This window comes from Suncus etruscus, chromosome X (assembly GCF_024139225.1).
Source record: "Suncus etruscus isolate mSunEtr1 chromosome X, mSunEtr1.pri.cur, whole genome shotgun sequence".
NCBI classification, from domain to species: Eukaryota; Metazoa; Chordata; class Mammalia; order Eulipotyphla; family Soricidae; genus Suncus; species Suncus etruscus.
The window spans coordinates 127,329,208-127,350,604 of NC_064868.1; the positions used below are offsets into that span (position 1 = coordinate 127,329,208).

At 37.8% G+C, this 21,397-nt stretch overlaps 1 protein-coding gene across 1 annotated transcript in view; it reads left to right on the forward strand.

Moving 5' to 3' along the window:
- The window catches only part of DCX (doublecortin), a 151,235-nt gene that overhangs the window by 92,358 nt on the left and 37,480 nt on the right, over positions 1-21,397 (forward strand). Inside the window, exons 4-5 of the mRNA XM_049767601.1 lie at positions 16,645-16,747; positions 19,101-19,238. Of these exons, the coding sequence (XP_049623558.1) occupies positions 16,645-16,747; positions 19,101-19,238 (241 nt within the window). The remainder of the gene's footprint in view (positions 1-16,644; positions 16,748-19,100; positions 19,239-21,397) is intronic.

Genomic DNA, 21,397 nt, shown 5'->3' on the forward strand with positions numbered 1-21,397 from the left:
CTGTCTCCTGCTGCTCGTGTGTGTGTGTGTGTGTGTGTGTGTGTGTGTGTGTGGTGTGTGTGTGTGTGTGTTTAGAGGGGGGAGGAGTACGTAAAGAAATGCAGTAGGTTTATAGTCTGTAGTGTCCTATTCCACATATTGAGCATTAATTCTTAAGTCACCGTTCAGAACATTTATAATTAAGTTCTATGTTCATTACCAATTGGGTGGTCATGTTCTTTGCCTTATTACGGACACAACACTGAAAAACATTTAAACACCATGTTCCTGTGTCTGTGCTCTCCCAGAAAGTTTGTATATCATTGCTAAATTCCAGCATGCAGGGAGGCAGCTTTCTTATGCACACTCCAGCCTCTGGCTTGCTATAAATCAGTTTGCACCCCTTTGCTACCCTTGGACTCAGTTTGCATAGAATGAGCTTATATCCTTTTGCTTCCCTTGGACTGTAGTTTCAGGAAGCCTGTAAGAGGGGTGGGTACAGTTAAGCCTCTAGGATTCCATGACAGCTGCCAGAATTCTGGCCCTGGTGTCTCTGCTCATTAACTGTGTCCAACTTGGAATATTTCATAGAATGTCAGAGCTATAAAAATCAATTAGTGCAGAGATTCCTGACTTGTGAATCTATATCAGAGACCAACAACTCTTTTACAGAAAAGCAATCAGTCAATACCCTCCCTGGGAAATCTATCTGCTTTAATCAAATGCAGAAAAAAAAAAAACCCTAATTGAATCCAAGAACACTACTGGCCCCTGTATCACACCAGAAACTCCTAGGAGACTGTATAACCCATTTTGGGGGACACCACTATAATTATCTTCAGGGGATTAATTAATCCCTCTTAAATTACATGAAAAAATTAGTTGCCTAAATGTACCTACATAATTTTCTGTGGAGAAGGTTCAGATCTTTTTTTAATCCTAGAAGGGGCTTGAAACAGAAAATATATAGGCCTCAAAAGACTCTAGAAAAGCACTTTCACCATAGAGCAGAAGAAACAGGCTAAAAGCAACCTAGCCAAGTTTCCAGGGGTCAGTGGCAGGATTTAACATATAGCCTAGGTAGACACGAACTTCCTGTTTTTAATAAATCTTTCCTTACTATATTGATTTCTTTCTCCCACTCTGCTTTGGCTACAGAATACACCAGATAAAACTGTTAAATTCAATCAATAACTTCTGTGGACTGTACAGACACTCATTTTCATTGACCGTGCAAAACAGAACCTGGAGTTGTGAAGGGCCCAAGCCTAACCTTAGAGCTTACTGCTGCCAAGGGATCAAGCAGGATTTTTCCACCCAGTTTTCTCTGATGAATGGAGTTCTGTCTTGCCCCTGTTTCTTGAAGCCAACATGTCTCCAGGGACCTGTGGAGAAGCAGCTGTCAGTACTGGGCATGTACTCAACAGTGCAACTCCAGTGCCTTTACAGCTGTTATCATCTCAGGGAGGATCCCAGTGGGAGCTGACACAGAGAGTCTTGGAAAATGTGGAAGTGAACTCAAGAAAAGACACCCTTGAGCACTGAGGACTTTCCAGGCTGGAAGAGGAGCTTGCATTTCCTAGCAGTTGCTGTTAGATCATAAGCACTTTCTATGAAAATGGGGTAGAAATGTTGTCTAATTTTCTTTTCTTTTCACTGCTGCTCATTCCCTGGTCACAAGTATTTCTATACTACCTGAGTGGAAGCCACCTGCCCCAATTCCAAGGGTGGGAAGCATAGGTATAGAAGCAAACACTGACGCAGGAAATAATTCACAAAAGATTAAAGAGAATCAAACAAGTTCAGGAAACTTCCACCACAAGCTTTCCACTCGCTAGCAAAAGATACCAGCAGGCACATAGACTACTTGTGGCAACCAAAACCTCAAGAAGCTTCTCCCTGACACCTGAAGTCTTTATTGGGAAGAATAAAGCTACCCCTTTTGGGTAGAGAACAGGTAGGGGTAAGGGAGCAACTTAGAGGTACTTCCAGTTCATGAGTGACAAGCAGAGACAAAGAAGGATTAGCCTAAATAGAGTGAATACCAATTATTCCGACAACTCCCCATTCTTAATTTTATAGAAATTGCAGAAATCTGAGGTAAAACAAAGTAATTCATGTCCCAAGGTTCTATTTAAAAGGCGGGATCCTCTACCCAAAAGACAAAAAAGGGTGACATTTTTTGTATAGACACAGCAAAAGTTGGGGGAAAAAGAAAGATAAAACTCTTGACCTAAAAACAGGGTGTCTTTGGGACCAGAGAGATAGCATGGAGGTAGGATGTTTGCCTTTCATGCAGAAGGATGGTGGTTCAAAACCCAGCATCCCATATGGTCCCTCAGACCTGCCAGGAGCAATTTCTGAGTGCAGAGCCAGGAGTAACTCCTGAAAGCTGCTGGGTGTGATCCAAAAACAAACAAACAAAAAAACAAAACAAAACAGGGTGTCTCCACCTCTAAAGTAAATCCCCACATGCTGTAAAATCACCCCATACTCCCAGATGGACAAGTCTGATGCAGGTAGGCACAAAGGATTAATAAACCAAGCCAGTCAGAAGAGAGTCATGAAGTCAGTGGCTTCTCATGGTCTCTTGAAGTACGCCAAGGCCACACTGCCTTTATTTTTATTCTCAGTACTAACAAACCGAGTGAGGAAGGGAGGAGTAAGATCCAGGTGGATTTTAACATATCAAAGAGCTAGGTGGAAAAGAAAGGAAACTGGGGGAATGCCTTGGTTTTGAGTGCCATCTTACACCCACCCATGAAATATTCTGTCATAAGACCAACTACAGTCTGCAAGCAAACTTATTTTTCTAATCCCAAAGTCTTTCTCCATAGTCCCAGGAAAGTTTCTCTTCATCAGAGTTGTAACATTCAGACTTCAGTAATTAAAAATCTGGTTCTTTTATTTTTTTGTAATGTGTGCCAGTCTCTGTGGCATGAGATGGTACGTCATTGTTGTTTTGATTTCCATCTCCCTGATGATTAGTGATGTGGAGCATTTTTTATGTGTCTTTTGGCCATTTGTATTTCTTTTTTGATACAGTGTATGTTTATCTCTTTTCCCCACTTTTGATGTGGTTAGATTATTTTTCTTGTTAAGTTCTATCAGTATCTTGTATATCATTGATATTAGCCCCTTATCTGATGGGTATTGGGTAAATAGTTTCTCCCTAATCACTATTTCCTTTGAGATGCAGAAGCTTCTCAGCTTAATATGTCCCATCCATTTATCTTCACTCCCACTTATTTGGAAAGTGATGTTTCCACCTTAAAGATGCCTTAAGTGTGAATGCCACGGAGTGTTTTGCATGTTGTTCTATTTATCTTAAGGTTCTGGATATGGCATCAAGGTCTTTAATCCATTTTGATTTGAACTTTGTGCATGGGATAGATTGAGGTCTGAGCTCACTTTTCTGCATGTGGTTGCATGTCCCAACACCACTTGCTGATCACAAAGAACAAGAACAATAAGTGTTGGTGGGGATGTGGAGAGAAAGGAACTCTTATCCACTGCTGGTGGGAATGCTGTCTAGTTCAACCTTTATGGAAAGCGATATGGAGAGGCCTCCCAAAACTGGAAATCGAGCTCCCATACGACCCAGCTATACCACTCCTAGGAATATACCCTAGGCACATAAAATACAATACAAAAACCCCTTCCTCACACCTGTATTCATTGCAGTGCTATTTACAGTAGCCAAACTCTGGAAACAACCAAGATGCCCTTCAACAGATGAATGGCTAAAGTAAATATGGTACATATACACAATAAAATTTTATGCAGCCATCAGGAAAGATGAAGTCATGATATTTTCCTATACTTGAATGGACATGGAAACTATTATGCTGAGTGAAATAAGTCAGAGGGAGAAAGACACAGAATAGTCTCACTCATCTATGGGTTTTAAGAAAAATAAAATAAATCATTGAAAATTGCCCAGAGACATTAGAAAAAAGAAATGGACGGACTGGCTCATGATATGAAGCTCACCACAAAGAGTGGTGAGTGCATTTGAGAAATAAAAAAATAATCTTTGGTTTTTCACTGATCCTATGTTGAAGTCAGGGCATCATGAAATGTCACTTGGTTTCATCTCACCATTAGGTATGACAGCAAAGAAAACCAGCCTGAAAAATATTCGTTTATGATTTCCAAGTTGTAGTCAGGTTGGCATAGGAGCCCACCCTGGAGCAATTTGGTTCCAAAGCAGCATTTGGGTCTGCCCCAGTAGAAGGTCGTTTCTATATGATGGTACAGAAACCATGCCTGTTCCAAAAAATTGATCCCAGGGTTCAGTGATAAACGGCCAATGGCTGAGCAACTGAAGCCTAAGTCAAGTTACTATGTCAAACACTCAGGGTTGAAGGCCCCCTTCCATAATAAGAGTTCCTAACCCAAATAGACTGGAATTTCTTTCTCTACCTAAATTTCCCCCATATTATTGTGCCTATGCAGAAAGTAAAAATGCCATAGGATACTATTGGTGCATATTGGGAAAATGACTAAACAATTCTATAATCTGGTTCTATCTGAAACACAACTCAAGAGATTTGTATCTACTAGCATTTTTATTGTTTATTTATTTACTTTCTGGTTTTGTTATTGTTGTTGTTTTCATTTTTTAATGCTTTGTTTTTATTTCAGGACCGTGGTTATTATGTGGTGCTTGTCTTTATTACTGTAGTGCTCATTGAATTTTTTGTTTGATTTGTCTTTTTTTTTAATAATAGTATTTTTTATTTAAACACCTTGGTTACAAACATGATTGTGGTTGGGTTTCAATCATATAAGAGGACACCCCCATCACCAGTACAACATTCCCACCACCACTGTCCCAAATCTCCCTCCTCCCCACCCCGCCACCTCCTGTGCTCTAGACAGGCTTTCTATTTCCCTCATATTCTCATAGTTAAGATAGTTAGCAATGTAGTTATTTCTCTAAACTCATCACTCTTTGTGGTGAGATTCTTTTGTCTCTGAAAATTATTGCAAGAATATCTTTCATTTTTCTTAAAACTCCTAGATGAGTGAGACTATTCTGCATCTCCCTCAGACTTATTTCACTCAGCATAATAGATTCCATGTACATCCAGGTATAGGAAAATTTCATGACTTCATTTCTCCTGACGGCTGCATAATATTCCATCCATATAAGGGGGGAAACTATATCTATATAAGGAAATAAACAATAAAGAATAATACATTTAAGGTAATGCATCTAAAGAAAAATACAAAAGAGATATAAATATTCTCTGTCTTTTGACATAGTGTAAGGTGGGTAGAATCCAGAGAACAGCTTCGGCCAGTGACATGATCTTTTGGCAGTCTGAAAAATGTCTTGCAATAGTCATAGATCAGGATATGTCCTAGAGTTGAGGCTCCTTCAAAACCCAATTCTGGTTGTGATAAGCAGTCCATGAGGTAGGGAGGTCAATCGGGTGGGAGTGGGAATAATGTTCCAGTTCCTAAGGAGTGACGAACTGAGGCTAAAAAATGGTTAAATAGGAAGTAATACTAAACCAGGTGTGAGAGAACAAAAGGAAACAATAGAAAATGATGTGTGAAGTTGTAAGCCAGGAAGGGCGAAAGAGGAAGGACTATAGAGAACAAAGGTAAGGACTATATACAACATAGACATTATATGCAACACAGATGGACAATAAAGATTAATCCAAAGGTTTCAGTTGTAAAACTGACCCAGGTGGAATGGGTCAAAATGCTTCAAAAATGTAAAGCAGGTCAGATGGAAAAGTTTTCCAAATCATAGGAAAATCACAATTGGTGAGAGAAAAAACTTCTTTGAAAAAACTTCATAGGTTAGATTGTACATAAAACATCCCTTTTTTGGGGGGGGTTGGTTTTTGGGTCACACCCAGCAGTGCTCAGGGGTTACTCCTGACTTTATGCTAAGAAATCGCTCCTGGCAGGCTCAGGGGACCATTGAGATGCTAGGATTTCAACCACCTTCACTCCAGGATTGGCTGCATGCAAGGCAAACGCCCTATAACTGTGCTATCTCTCTGACCCCTGAAGTTGCTTTTCATGCCCATATTAGGGCACTTGCTGTCTTCTTAGCTGAATATGCATACCTCATTTGTATAAGGAAATAGTTTTCCATGCCATATAAGGTCATGTGTGATCTGATGGGTTAGTTTACACATCTTATTCCCATAAAGACATAAAATTTTCCTTGCATGCCTCTATAAAGGCATGTGTGATCTTATTGGTTATTTTACATACCTCATTTGCATGAGGGCAGATAGAAGTTTCTTGTATGCCTATATAAGGGTATGTGTACACTTACTGGTTATTCTACACACATCATTTGCATAAGGGCAGGTAGAAGTCTCTTGTGTTTACAAAACATTTGTAATAGATTTACATGTCCATATAACGGCATCTGATTGGTTAGTTTACACATTTTATTTCCATGAGGACTGATTAAATATTACTTGCATGCCTATATAAGGGAATGTGTAATGCTATTGGTTATTCTACAAATATCATTTTCATAAGAGCGGGTGAAGTTGTTTTTTGCATTCCCATATAAGGGCATGTGTGCTTTGATTGGTTATGCAAAAGGCCTCTTTTGCATAAAGCAGCTGGAAGTGACTTGCATCCCCATATAAGAGACATGTGTGTTCTTATTGGCTATTCTATACACATAATTTGCAGAAGAGCAGAGGAAGTTGCCTTGAATGATAATAGAGGGGCATGTGTGATCTGATTGGTTAATTGACACACCTACTTTGCATAAAGAAAATGGAATTGTAGTGCATGTTCAAATAAAGGCATGCATGATCTGATTGGTTAGTTTACACACTTCATTTACATAACTGGAGATGATGCATGCCTAAATAAGGACATATGTGATTTGGTTGGTTCTCCTGTGCACTCTATTTGCATAAAGGCCATTGAAAACGGTTTACACGCCCATTTAAATGGATGTGCAACCTGGTCATTCTGCATACCTAATTTGCTTAAGGACACATGAAATTGTCTTGCATGCCCATAAAAGGATATTTATGTTCTGACTGATTATTGCACACTTCATTTACATATAGGCTGCTGAGATGTCTTACATATGGCCATCCCATTAACGCCCACACACTTATCTGTATGCATAACCAGAATGCTTATTCTAATTGGATGACCTCAAGGTGTAACCAACAGCAAAATGAACTGAGAGGATAGGAATACTGGTCATTTACAGATGGGACCCCTTCTTCCTTTGCTTCTGCTTCTGTTGTCCCTGATGTTGCTGCCTGCTTGCCCAGAGGGATATAGCAGCCTGAGCTGTTAAATAAAAAAGCCATAACAATACATAGGACACATTTACTACACAGAGAGGGAGGGAGAGAGAGAGAGAAATTGGTCCAGAAACCAAATTACATTGTAATTTTGTTTCACTTTTTTGAGGCACCTATAAAAGACTTTTTTTGGGTGAGGGGCCACACCGGTGACGCTCAGGGGTTACTCCTGGCTCTGCACTCAGAAATCTCTTCTGGCTTGGGGGACTATATGGGACACCGGGGTACTGAACCGAGGTCCGTCCTGGGTCAGCTGCATGCAAGGCAAACGCCCTACTGTTGTGCTATGCTCCGATCCCGACCTATAAAAGACTTTTAAGCTTGAATGGGGATAAAACAGAGCAGAGGAGAAATGGAAGTCAAAACCAGATTGTCAGGTAATAGTAAAAGTTTAAGATACCCTAGAGGCAATTTTTTAAATTAGAATCCAACGCTTTACACATTAACTGAAATACAGGACTCAAAATTCCTAAAAAGAGAGGGACCTGCAACTGAAACCTTCATAGAAAGCAAGAATCTTTTGGGGGTGGAGGACCCATACCTGGCTGTGCTTGGGGATCATGCCTAGTGGTCATTAGGGGCCATATGTGGTGCCAGGAATCAAACCCACATTAACCATGTGCAAGGAAAATACCCCATCACTGTACTATTGTTCTTGCCCCAAATCAAGTATCTTTAAATGGGGGAGATGCTAGAAATCCAGTGGTGAATGTGTCTCAATCATGATTCCAGGTGGAAAACAAAATTAAAAAAGAACTCAACTTGTACTGTTGCTTAGGCCCCTTTTCCACATGTACCCTTTAAGGACTTGCAACCCAAAGCTTTCTTAAACACATCTTGATTCCATATTTATTGATTCCAAATTTTGTGAGTCATATCACAAAAGAAACTACAGCAGAGAAAGAGTGACCCTAATTAGTGTCCTCTAGGACACTTGTCTCCTCGGACAAGTGTGTCCTCAGACAGATACATGCCTTGTTTGCAAGAAATCATTCCAAATCTAGATGTCTCGGGATTCTTAGTTAGTTCATTTAACAACAACAACAACAACAACAAATAAACCATAAAAGAAAAAATACATGACTATAAAATGCACAAGGAAACAAATCGCTATCAGTGAGGATTAGCAGAAACAATGGCTTCCAATTCCCAAGAACATTACATATTAAATTGCCTGATAAATAAAATGAAATTGATTTATGTGCGTTTAAAGAAAAGCAGCTTTCCCACTAAGTGGGAGAAACTATTCACCCAACACCCTTCAGATAAGGGGCTAATATCCAAAATATACAGGGCACTGACAGAACTTTACAAGAAAAAAAATCTAATCCCATCAAAAAATGGGGAGAAGAAATGAACAGACACTTTGATAAAAAAAGAAATACAAATGGCCAAAAGGCACATGAAAAAATGATCCTCAGCACTAATCATCAGGGAGATGCAAATCAAAACAACAATGAGATACCACCTCACACCACAGAGACTGGCGCACATCACAAAGAATGAGAACAATCAGTGCTGGCGGGGATGTGGAGAGAAAGGAACTCTTATCCACTGCTGGTGGGAATGCCGTCTAGTACAGCCTCTATGGAAAGCGATATGGAGGTTCCTTCAAAATCTGGAAATTGAGCTCCCATTCGATCCAGCTATTCCACTCCTAGGGATATACCCTAAGAACACAAGAATACAATACAAAAACCCCTTCCTCACACCTATATTTATTGCAGCACTATTCACAATAGCCAGGCTCTGGAAACAACCAAGATGCCCTTCAACAGACGAATGGCTAAAGAAACTGTGGTACATATACACAATGGAATATTATGCAGCCATCAGGAGAGATGAAGTCATGAAATTTTCCTATTCATGGATGTACATGGAATCTATCATGCTGAGTGAAATAAGTCAGAGGGAGAGAGAGACGCAGAATAGTCTCACTCATCTATGGGTTTTAAGAAAAATAAAAGTCATTTTTGTAACAATCCTCAGAGACAATGAGAGGAGGGCTGGAACACCAGCTCACTCCATGAAGCTCACCACAAAGAGTGGTGAGTGCAGTTATAGAAAAAACTACACTGAGAACTACCATATCATGTGAATGATGAAGGAACTGGAAAGCCTGTCTGGAGTACAGGTGGGGGTGGGGTGGGATGGAGGGAGATTTGGGACATTGGTGGTGGGAATGTTGCACTGGTGAAGGGGGTGTTCTTTACATGACTGAAACCTAATCACAATCATTTAAGTAATCACGATAGTCAAAGAGAAAAAAAGAAAAAAGAAAAATATAAAAAATAAAAGAAAATGAAAAGCAGCTTTCAGTACTGCCAGAAAAATTGGAGGGATAAAAATGCAGTCGCTAAAGTCAAAATTATATTTACTGAAAAATAAAATTTAATGACTGGCTTATCAGATAATCAAATAAAGCTCAAAAGGAAAGTGAAATGACAGGTTAAAAGATATTGAAGATATATTGAAAGAATATAGCACCAAGAGTAAGAAGACAAAAAGTGAAAGTGAGGTTGAAACATAAAAGGTAAAATTGGTACTGGAACAAAAGCAGATATATAGACCAATGACAGAATAGAGAGCAGAGACCTGCAATGGATTTACACATATGTGGGCATATAATATATGATAAAAGGGCCAACATCACCCAGTGAAGAAAGAAAAGTCTCTTCACATACAGTTCTAGGAAAACTGACAACCACATGCAACAAAAAAAAGACAAGAAGGAAAGTATTATAAAACTAGATCACTAATTAATAGCATCATAAAAATTAACATGGATTGAGGCCTGATGATTTGCATAGTAGACAAAAATTCATAAAATACATAGAAAAAAAACATAGGTGATAAACTCCTAGAACTGAACATCAGAGATGTATTTTGAGATGCAAATTAGCTGGCAAAAATAATGAGTACAAGAATAAACAAGTGGGACTACGTTGAAATTTAAAACTTTTTCAAGTTAAAAATAATACTACAGAACAGAAAGACAAAATGTGAGTTGAGAAAAAGAATTTGCACATCATATTGACAGCAAAGAGTTGGTATACAAGTATATAAATAAACACAATTCAATAACCAAAATAAGTTTATTAATCCAATTGAAAATATGTGCAAAAGGTCTACATAGACACCTCCAAACAGGCATATGGATGACCCACAGATACATGAAAAGAATTCAATATTACTTATATTAGGGAAATATAAATAAAAAACACAATAAGATATCTATCATGTCATATAAAATAATATATATATGAAATATTGGAAAACATGTCTTGGTGAGTATAAAACATGGAAAAATATACAATTGACAGTGATTGGATACACTGTGATGTATATACTCAATAAAATACTATTTTGTCACTTAAAGACAATGAAGCCATGCTACTTGAGACAAAGTTCAGAATTTGGAGTGATTATTCAAGTGAAATAAGTAAGGAAGTAAAAAAAATATAAGTGTTAGTTTTACTCTTATGGAGTTAAAATAACTAAAACAAACTAATTGGGGAAAAAATGAAAAAGAGAACAATTAAACTGGGGCTATAGATATGTAAGGGTAAAATATTTTCCTTCCATGCACCCAACCCTCATTTTATCCCCTGCACCGAAAAAGTCTCAAGCATAGAACGAAGAGTAAGCCCTTAACACTGCCTGAACTGAATCTCAACAAAAAAAACACAAACAAACCTCATAAAACAGAAGACTCAAACTCAAAACCAACAAAAATACCTCCTACACTCAATAAAAACTATAGTTACCAGAAGGAAAGATGAATAGATGTAGAGGGCCTGAGGAGAGGATCTTTTTGGAAGTGAGGTTTAGCTGTGTTGAGTCCCATATAGAAAGATACAAATAGAGGTGTGAGCTCTACTCCTGAAATTCAATAATATGTAAATAATTAAATGAGTAGAGTTAAATTTTATTTAGTCCTAGAAATAATGCCTGGAGTGTAATAAAGAATTTCAAAACAATGGGTAGATATGTAGATAAATCCAAAAATGTTATATATAACTAATTATAATGTGTTTTTATGGGATTTCCAATAAATAACTAATACTCTTGAAAATACTAATAATCAATGAAAAGTAAGTTGAGGGACTCTCAGTTTCAAATATATGATGTTAAATTGTGAAGAAAGTTATCAGTGTGAATTTGCTAAAGGGACCTAGAAGTAGAGAGAGGTGTGAGAAATCTCAGCAAGAAATGTGTGATATGGTTGAGTGGTACTGAGAAGCCAGACTAGAAGAACTAAGACATGTTATACAAGATACTACATATTTTAAAGCAAAATAAAAGATTTGGATTTTACATTATGATGGGCAATCTATAGAAGATTTCAAAAAGATATGACTAATTGGATTGGAAGAGAACTGGGATGCAGAAGTGGAGATTCAAACTTTTCTGTGTAGACATGTCTTTAAATGGTGAACACAACTTATTTTCTTTAATTACTGGAGGCAGCATGTTGGGGTCACACCCTCAAGTGCTCAGGGGCAGTTCCTGGCTCTTTGCTGAGGGGTAACCCTCACGGTGATTAGGGAAAATATTTTGTGTTGCCAGGGATCAAACTGGCATAGCTGCTTTAAGTCACGTATATCTGTTTCAGCCTCTAGTTTATTTTTAATAATTCTGTTATATTAGGTTACATGATTACAATGAATAAAATATTCTTGAGTTTTTTGAGGCCACATCCAGCAGTATTCAGGGCTTACTCCCCACTTTGTTTTCAGTGTTCAGTGATCACGGCTGAGGGCTCATGGGACCATGTGGAATGCCAAGAACTGAACCTCAATTGCCTGCATGCTAAGGCAAAGACTTTATCTATTGTACTATCATTCTGACCCCCATTTAGGGTTTTGATGTAAAAAATTCTGCACCTTCACCATCATCAGGGTGCCCAAGGCACTCCCATTCTGTCCTTACAACAAAAATGTAGCTGTCATTTCTATTATTTAAAAGACATTTAGTGCAAAATATTATAATGGAAAACCTATAGATTTTTTTATATAATGCTAAGAAAATTTGATTTTTTTTAAAAGTCCAGGTTGTAACAAAAACCTTGTCCCCACTTCCAAGCCAACCCTGTGCTCATTCAGGTCCATCAGGCAGGAAATGTTCCAGAATGAGAAAAGTGGGAATATTAAGAAAAACTTTCATGTGTAATGTTGACTGAATCTTTCAGTGACTCACTTGTGAAGTTTGCCAACCGGTCTTTATGGGCAAGACCAACACACTGTTGGTCTGGATGGGAAATTAGTGTGGTATGTCTTCCCTGCCACAGGGTTCCCTCTTCTTTACTGCTAGAGTCACCCTTCTCCCCATAAACACTCTGTGTCCTCTTCACCCCGAATTCCACCATTAGGCAATTGTATGTTTTGCCTGAGAGATGGCTGGCAATATGGATCTGGACAATTGTGCTTTGTAGGATTAGAATCCAAGTAATCAGCAAATTGCATGCAAGGCTTATTTTCTAGGTTTATTAGTAAAAGAAATGTTTTGACTTCTCTGCCCTTATTTTTGTAGTTACTGCTGCCTAAAATATCCATCTTTCTTGTTTCTCTCAACCCCTATCTCAAATCCTTCAAGGCTGAGTTAGTGTTATCTCTTTGCAGCTTTCCTACAAATTAACCTGATTAGGATTGTCTTTGTCTTCTGTATTCTCTTTGTTTCTTTTTTTATTGTGTGTGCGCCTCTATAGTATTGTCAACAAATTTTACTGTATCCCAGTTATTTGTGTAGAACTGAATTGCTTATTATTATCTTAATTTTGAAGATAATGAACTTCTATTGTACACTTATGTATCTCACAAAAGCCCTTTTCCATACTGTTTAATGAATGGATATTAGTGAAATTTAACTGGAAGTGAAAATGTTTTGTATTATGAAAATAATTCTCATCTACAAGCAATACCTTACTTCCAGGTATATGGTTTCTCTCTCTTCTTTCTCTTTCTTTCTTTCTTTCTTTCTTTCTTTCTTTCTTTCTTTCTTTCTTTCTTTCTTTCTTTCTTTCTTTCTTTCTTTCTTTCTTTCTTTCTTTCTTTCTTTCTTTCTTTCTTTCTTTCTTTCTTTCTTTCTTTCTTTCTTTCTTTCTTTCTTTCTTTCTTCTTCCTCTTTTCCTCTTTCTTCTTTCTTTTATATTTCTTTTTCTTTCTTTTTTCTTTCTGTCTTTTATTTCTATTTTTCTTTCTCTTTCTTTCATATTTCTCTTTTCTCTCTTTCTTTATCTTCCTTCCTTCCTTTCATTGCATATTGTTGTTTTTGGGCCACACCTATCGGCACTCAGGGGTCACTCCTGGCTCTGCACTCAGAAATCACTTTTGGTGGGCTCGAGGGACCATGTAGATGTCAGGTCAGGATGCCAAGTCAGCCACATACAAGGCAAATGCCCCTACCAGCTATACCATCACTCCAGCACCCAACTGACTTCTTTCTGAACAGTTAGTCAAAGGTAGAATCCTCTGGGAGCAGGCATTTTTGAGTATTAACTGTTAGTATCTGCACGGTCTAAATGGAGAATCTAATAAAGCATACATCAGGCACAAATTGAATTTTCCACTCATAGACTTAATAGACTCAGTGTGTTCCCATGCAGTCATATGTTTTCTCCATTTCCCTACTTGTACTTTGACAGGTAAGCCACTGAGCTAGCCATATAACTTTTCATACTAATGCACTTCCAAGCTAGCTTCCCTTCCCCCAATGTCTACTATTTTTAATGTAGAACTGTTACCTAATGGTTCAGTGTTAATGTGAGTAGATCTTATTGATTTTGTCCTTGCAGTTGACTAATTACAAAGGCAGGTGTCACGCTTTTGTGTTCTTTTCACTGCTTTAAATCCCAAGTGTGACTCATACAAAAGCTGATGTCAGCAAGACCTTTGATTCTGAAGGATGCTGTAAGTGGCATAATGATTTTTATCTAGTAATGTCTCTTTTAAAAAAGCTTTGGGTTCAGTCCTTGGCAGAACTCACATGCATGCACACATCATAGTGACGATTATTTTACCGCATTTATTGCCACCTCACAGTGGAGATTTTATCTCAAGAGGTCATTTGAAACATGCCATATTTATATTTATAAGCTAAGGATGGTCTTGTTACCTATATGAATTGTAAAATGCAGTATACGTTTTATTTTGGAATGGCTTATTACACTACATTCTTTTTAATTCTCCTTGTCCTCATCCTTATTTCCTTCTTTTTTGTTAACCTTCTTTTACTAAATAGTCATTGTATTCTGGTCATCATTTTCTTTGAAGTACAGAAGCTCCCTTGGTTAATGTAGTCCCATTTGTATCGTTGCCAATTATGAAACGCCCCTAACAAGTGCTCGAATAAATTGCTCTAATAATAGCCAGTCAGAAATAGAGGCATCTTCAAACATAAAGGCATGAGAAATATCTTAACATTAATGGAGGTAGTAAGGGTAAAATATTTAGAAGCATATGACAGACTGAAGAACTTATTATGACCATGTTTAAGTTGTCAATGGGCATCTATAGCAGGGGTCAAGTTTATATAGACTTTGTCATTGAACCTTATATTAGGACATTATGCAAGATACTGAATTATTAGATCCAATTAGTAACTTGGTCACTTGGATATGATAATCAGAACTCCAAAGCACTCTAGATACCACTTCTCCTATAACTGGTGTCACTACATTGAAACCATTTTCAGTGCATCTCATTCCATCACATTGTGAGTTCCATTTCTGTGCCCAGATTCCGAACTATATACATAGGTGCCTTACATTACCTTGTAGTTCCAAACAGAGCTTTACAATTAGATAATCAGTCAGTAAGCATTTGCATATGCCTGAATGCATCACATTGTGCATGAGGAACTCATTATACATTTGTGTAAAGATAGTGACAATAATACCCATGCCTGGGATTTCTTTGGGAGACTTAAATGCCGTCACTTCTTTGAAATTACTTAGCCAAGTGCATGTTAGGGGTCTGAGCATTTAATGAATGGTAGTTCGAAGTGTTGATATGTGATTGTGGAATGAATATGTAAAGGACAAGTGGGCTGAGCAATGATGTTGGCTTATTTGATGAGGTCAAGACGTAGGGCTGAGATGCTACATGGGCAGATCTCCCAGGATCCCTCCCCTCTCAGCATGTGTCTGATGATTGGGGGACTGAGACAATGGTCATAATCTTTAAACATCTCTTTCTTTGTGTCAGTCTTGCAATAATCTTGGCAGAGAAAACAGTGTTTGAATAGACTCTGGGTGAGGGGGTGATGTTTTTCATAGAAACATTTGTCTCTTGCAACATATTTCTCTTTGCAACCCTGCAAGCTGCTGTTGGTTCATGAGCACTGTGCCTTTGGAAATTCCTTTTGGCAGTGTGCATGGAGAGCTTAAGAACAATGAGAAACTTTGAACACTTTTAAGCCAAAACTTGGGATAAGAATGTTTTACTCTATGATTTCTCCTGGGGTTTCCCTGATGCATAATACAAATTATCAGGTGGAATTAGAAAAGTTGAGAAATGGAGAGACTTGAATGAACCGCATACTTTCCCAGAGACTCACATTTCTTTATGAAGAAAAGGAGCCTGGAATAAAGCAGCAATGCAGATGGCACTAGACTAAAGTGTAGGAAGGAACCTGGAACATGGATCCGATGTGAATTTCTTATATCTCAAATGAACACTACACTTTCCCTTACCGGAATCTACAAAGAGGAATGGTATTCTGGCCATTCCAGGTTATTAATCCATTTTAAGAGAAGTTTATTTTTTGTGGCACTAAAGAAATAACTGGTGCTCATTCCCTCAAAACTAATGAAGGTGGGGTCTGAGTAGTAGCACAGCAGTAGGGTTTTTGCCTTGCATGCTGTTGACCCAGGATGGACCTGGGTTCAATCCCCGACATCCCATATGGTCCCCCGAGCCAGATGTGATATCTGAGCTCAGAGCCAAGAGTAACCCTTGAGTGCTGCTGGGTGTGGCCCCAAAATAAAACAAAACAAAACAAATCTAAGGAAGGTGAGAGGAGCTTCCAATTCTTAACGTCATGTGTTTCAGATCATTCTCATTTATACCACTATCTTCTTTATTTTACTGGAGTTACTCTTGATGTAACGGGCAAATATTGCCACACATGAAACATGGAAAGGCAATGGTGATCTTTACTCACTCAGGGCCATGGTGCAGACTATGAGCCTGGAATTTACATTAAAAGATCCCTAGAGGCTATGATCCAGATATATATATATATGTATATATGTATATATATATATATATATTTAACCCTCTGCCAATGTGGCATAAAACTTACTGTTATAAGACCATCAAATTCCAATCCAGTGTTTCTGTGTTCTCTATAGGTAACTTGTCTTCATGATTTCTTTGGCGATGATGATGTGTTTATTGCTTGTGGTCCTGAGAAATTTCGCTATGCTCAAGATGACTTTTCTCTGGATGAAAATGGTAAGTACATCTACTGGTTTTGGAGATTTATTGTCCCCTCACTCCCTAATCACTTAAGAGTTTTGCAAATTTTTTTCTGGCCTGTTGAAGAGTCATGTCTGGTCACTCAAGGACAAATATTAAATATTCTGTATATTTTGGGGGTGGAGCAGTGGCATAGTGGTAGGGCATTTGCCTTGAACATGGGCTGACCTAGGACGGACTGTGGTTCAATACCCCTATGTCCCATATGGTCCCCCAAACCAGGAGTGATTTCTGAGCACATAGCCAGGAGTAACCCCTGAGCATCACCGGGTGTGGCCCAAAAAACAAAAAAATTATTCTGTATATTTTGATACATGAGTCACAAAGTGAAAGGTTGATTGGATGGTCCCAGGTGATCAGTCTCCAAACTCAATATTTACTGTATAAATAAAAGTCTTCCCCAATCACAACCATGTTTTAGAAGCCACTTTTTTCTCATGGTCTAATAGACACGATTAGATCACATGAAGGGCACTTGGAGTCAGAAACTGAAATTGTATGCATATCATTTTTAATTAACATTCTCCATTTCTTGGGGTCGTGTTCATTGTTTCGATTTATAAAGATTTACAACTATATCCTAAATCTGAAACCTCTTCCTTTCTCCACTTTCTGGATTGCTGTCCTACTCCCCCTAACCTAGAACTCAAAATTTCAGAGTTATTCATTTATTTCAGAGTTATTCACTTTATAAAGAAGGGGACTAACCCATATTTACTTGAATTCAAGCTTCAGGTGTAAGTTAATGTTGATATACCACATAATTTAACATGTTTAAGATATAACATTATTGGAAATACACACTGAAAACATATTTCCTACTCATGAGGAGTCAAATCTGCAGAAACAAAGCAAGTGGTACTAATGAAGACTTTACAAACAACTCAAAGTTACACGAGTATTAAAGATATGGAATTTCTATTTTCTTCCCTTTGAGAATAAGCAAATAACCATAAACTAGTTAAACAAATCCCAGTCAGGGCAAGAGTGATAATACATTGGGTAGGGAATTTGCTTTGCACACAGCCAACCTTGGTTTTATCTCCTGCATCACATGTGATTCTCTGAGTAATACTAGGATTGATCAGTGAGTATTTCCAAGAGATATCCCAGGAGTAAGCCCTGAAAATTGCTGGTAATGGTTCCAAGACAAATAGTATCAGGAAATATATAATTTTACATCCCTTCTGCATTTTCAGTCGCAAGTCATGAACACCAGAGTGTCTAAAAGAAATAAAAATGAACAGCAAACAGAAATGAACATTCTGTCAAGTGCAGTTTCCTTGAAAAGTTACTTCACCAGAAATAATTCTCACCATTTTCTGAGTAATGTTATTCTGCTGTATTCTAAATTTTTAAGTAGGAGGTGTCCCTGCGGCATGCAAAGAAGAGTAAACTCTGTGCATAACCCCATGTTTCCACTTTTAGACACACCACTTATCTTGAGGGAAATACAGTGGCAAGGGAACTGGCATGACACTCCAAAAATGTTGCATTCATGCTTTGCTGTACTATTTCTTTTCCTTTGGCACCCCAAGCAAGAGGTTCAAGCGTGATATTCTCATCCTCAAAATGAGTTTGAAAATCTTCCTAATATGACCATCGTAAGGATGATGATTGACTTGCTGAGTAAAGGTGCTTGGAATGTGTTAGATAGGGATTTGGGTAAATAGTGGAATATGTAGCAGAGTGTCCTACATACCTGTTGTTTTCTAACATTTTTTAAAGAGTGGCAGAGTCACTGCAGGCCCATTTTTTCTTTAAATCAACACAAGTATCATGCCAATGCACATTGAGATGGGAAAGAACTACTAACACAAAGTGAAAGTGGTGCTAATGCTTAAGCATATCAAACACCATGGCACATCCAATAATTATTACAATGTGTGCAATGTAATGGTAGCTCTGGCCCCTCTTAAAATAGTTATGAATATGTTATCCCTGTGCCTACAGCCTCTGAGATGTCAGTCTCTCCTCTAAGGAAATTAATTAAACATTATGCTAACAGGTGCTATTCTGATACATACTTGTCCACAAAATGATTAAGTTGACTATGTAATTACCTACACAACCCACTTTTCAACTTCTTTCCTTGTTTTCATAATCCAGGGATTTAAACACCTGGCTTAGTCCAAGTGAATTTTGAAAGCTTCTCCCATACATTCTTCCCCAGAGCCATCAGTCCCACAAACCAGGAGGACCACTTGGGGGTATTGAGTCAATATTTCTTTGGTCTGCGGTGGCTATGCCGATTTCCAGAAGCTGTTAAGATACTGGCCCTCAGTTTTTCCCTTGATTTTACTATGTTATTTGTGTCCTGTTCCATCAGAATGCCGAGTCATGAAAGGAAACCCATCAACTGCGGCCGGACCAAAGGCGTCCCCAACACCCCAGAAGAGTTCAGCTAAGAGTCCTGGACCCATGCGCAGGAGCAAGTCCCCTGCTGACTCAGGTAACGACCAAGACGGTGAGTGAGTGTTCTTCTCCTAAAAGCGCATGCTGATTCTATGGAGACTGATACCTCTTTGCATGCAGAATGATGAGTTATTCCCTGACACCGTTGTCTCTACGATCCCAAGCATCTAAATTTGTAGATTGCACAATTTGTCTAGAGTGATGGAGACAGTCAATTGAAACATATTCAAGTGAATTTATAAGAAAAACTTCCCATGCCTGCTCTTCTTTCTTAATTGTTGTCCTCTTCAACATCATCTCTTAAAAATAGTTATTAAAATAATAAAACCAAGTATACATTTAAAATAGAAAATTATAAAAAAATCAGAATAGGAAAAGTAACAAGTGAGCAGTAGATAGTACCAAGGTTATAATATACAGTGCTGGCCTTGCAAGTGGCCTATCCCAGTTTGATCCCTACCTCTGTATTCTGTCCCCTAACTACAGCCAGGAGGGATTCCTGAGCACATATCCAGGAGCAATCCCTGAACATCACCAATACAAATAATACCTAAAAGTCTCAATATTTTTAAACTACTTGAATTCCACATTTGACATGAAACTACTTCAAAGCCAAAATGATAAAATACATCACGGTAATACAAAAGAATATAAGCTACAATTTATGATAAAAAGATTTGTCATATAGAAACTTTGTTAGTACATAGCAGTGATCAGCAATGAATTCGATGAATTTCTCCCAACCCAAACATGAACACATTTAACTGTGACAAGATGTTCAGTTGTGAAATACATTTACATATATACCTACTAAGTCATTTACTTCAGCTAACATTTTTTCATAGCATGTCTTAATGATGGAGGCAATAAGATATTGGTTTGCCTTAGTATGTGAGGTCTTGCTCCTGTAGTTCGAGTGGCATTGATCTATACTATTGGTGACTTAGTCCATTTTCAGAAACTTATTTGACTCATAAACAGACAACTTGAGTTCTTTGTAAGAATAAAATCAGATGACCCAAGGGCTTTACATTTGTCTTCCCAAGACTCAGAATATCCCATGAATATTCTTTTAGCTGAAGAACCATTAGGTTGACAGTGCAAACACACTATCTTCTTCCAATTTTCAGGCACTGAGAAAACTATTTTTTTAAAAATGTCTTAGGCCTAAATAATCAGCTTGTTTAGCTAGATTTACCTTTGCAGAGTGTGTTTCTCACCAGACATATCTTCAGTTACAGAGGAGGACATTAAACTATGAAAACACTAGAGCTTTTTATATGTCTTTGCACACTCTCTTACTAAGACCTGGAATGCCTTACCTCCAACCACTCTTCTTTGCTTGAAAACTCCAATTTATCTTTAAGACCACAAATAGATATAATTGTTTTTTATCTGCAATATTACAGTGTGCTACTTGTACCTCCAGAGTATTCATTACTATATTCTTTTTAAATACAGTTTTTCTAGCTCATTGTTAGCTTTACACTTAACTTTACACAGGCAAAGTGTCATATTCGTTTTTGTGAACATTTCAGTGCCAAGCACAATACCTAAGTTCAAATAAATGTTCAAATGATGTTTGTTAAGTTAAATATACACAGGAGAAATATACAACATATTTCACACATCATGATTCTAGATTTAGGTAGTGTTTGCTGAAGGAACAAAAATGTATGTGTTAAGCCACATTTTGGCTAATTGTATAGACTGCATATAAATCTATCAAATAAATGCATAAACTAACAAGATGTAGGCTTTGGACCTTGGATTAAAAATAAAACTTTTGTCAGGATTCTAAGTAAATCCTTACAAATCAATGAATTTTACAACTGGGTAAAATTGTTAAAGTTGAATAGCAGTCATTGAGTTTATCACTGTTCAGAAATATCATTTTTTGGTTATTAACTGTATTACTTATTCTTTGCAAAATAACCCAAAATTTAGTTATTTAAAGAAACATTTAAGGGGAAGGAGTGATAGGACAGTGGATAGAGTGCTTACTTTGTACATGGGCAACCCAACTTTGATTCTTGGTACCATAATGGTCCCCTGACTTCAACAGCAGTGATTTCTGATGACTCCTTTTGTGCTGTGGCACAAAAGACAACAAAAAAAGAGACATTTAGAATTGAAGGGGTAGCTCAATGACTTGAAACATGAGCTTTTCATGCTGTAGATCTGAGTTCAATCCCTTTCACCATATGGTCA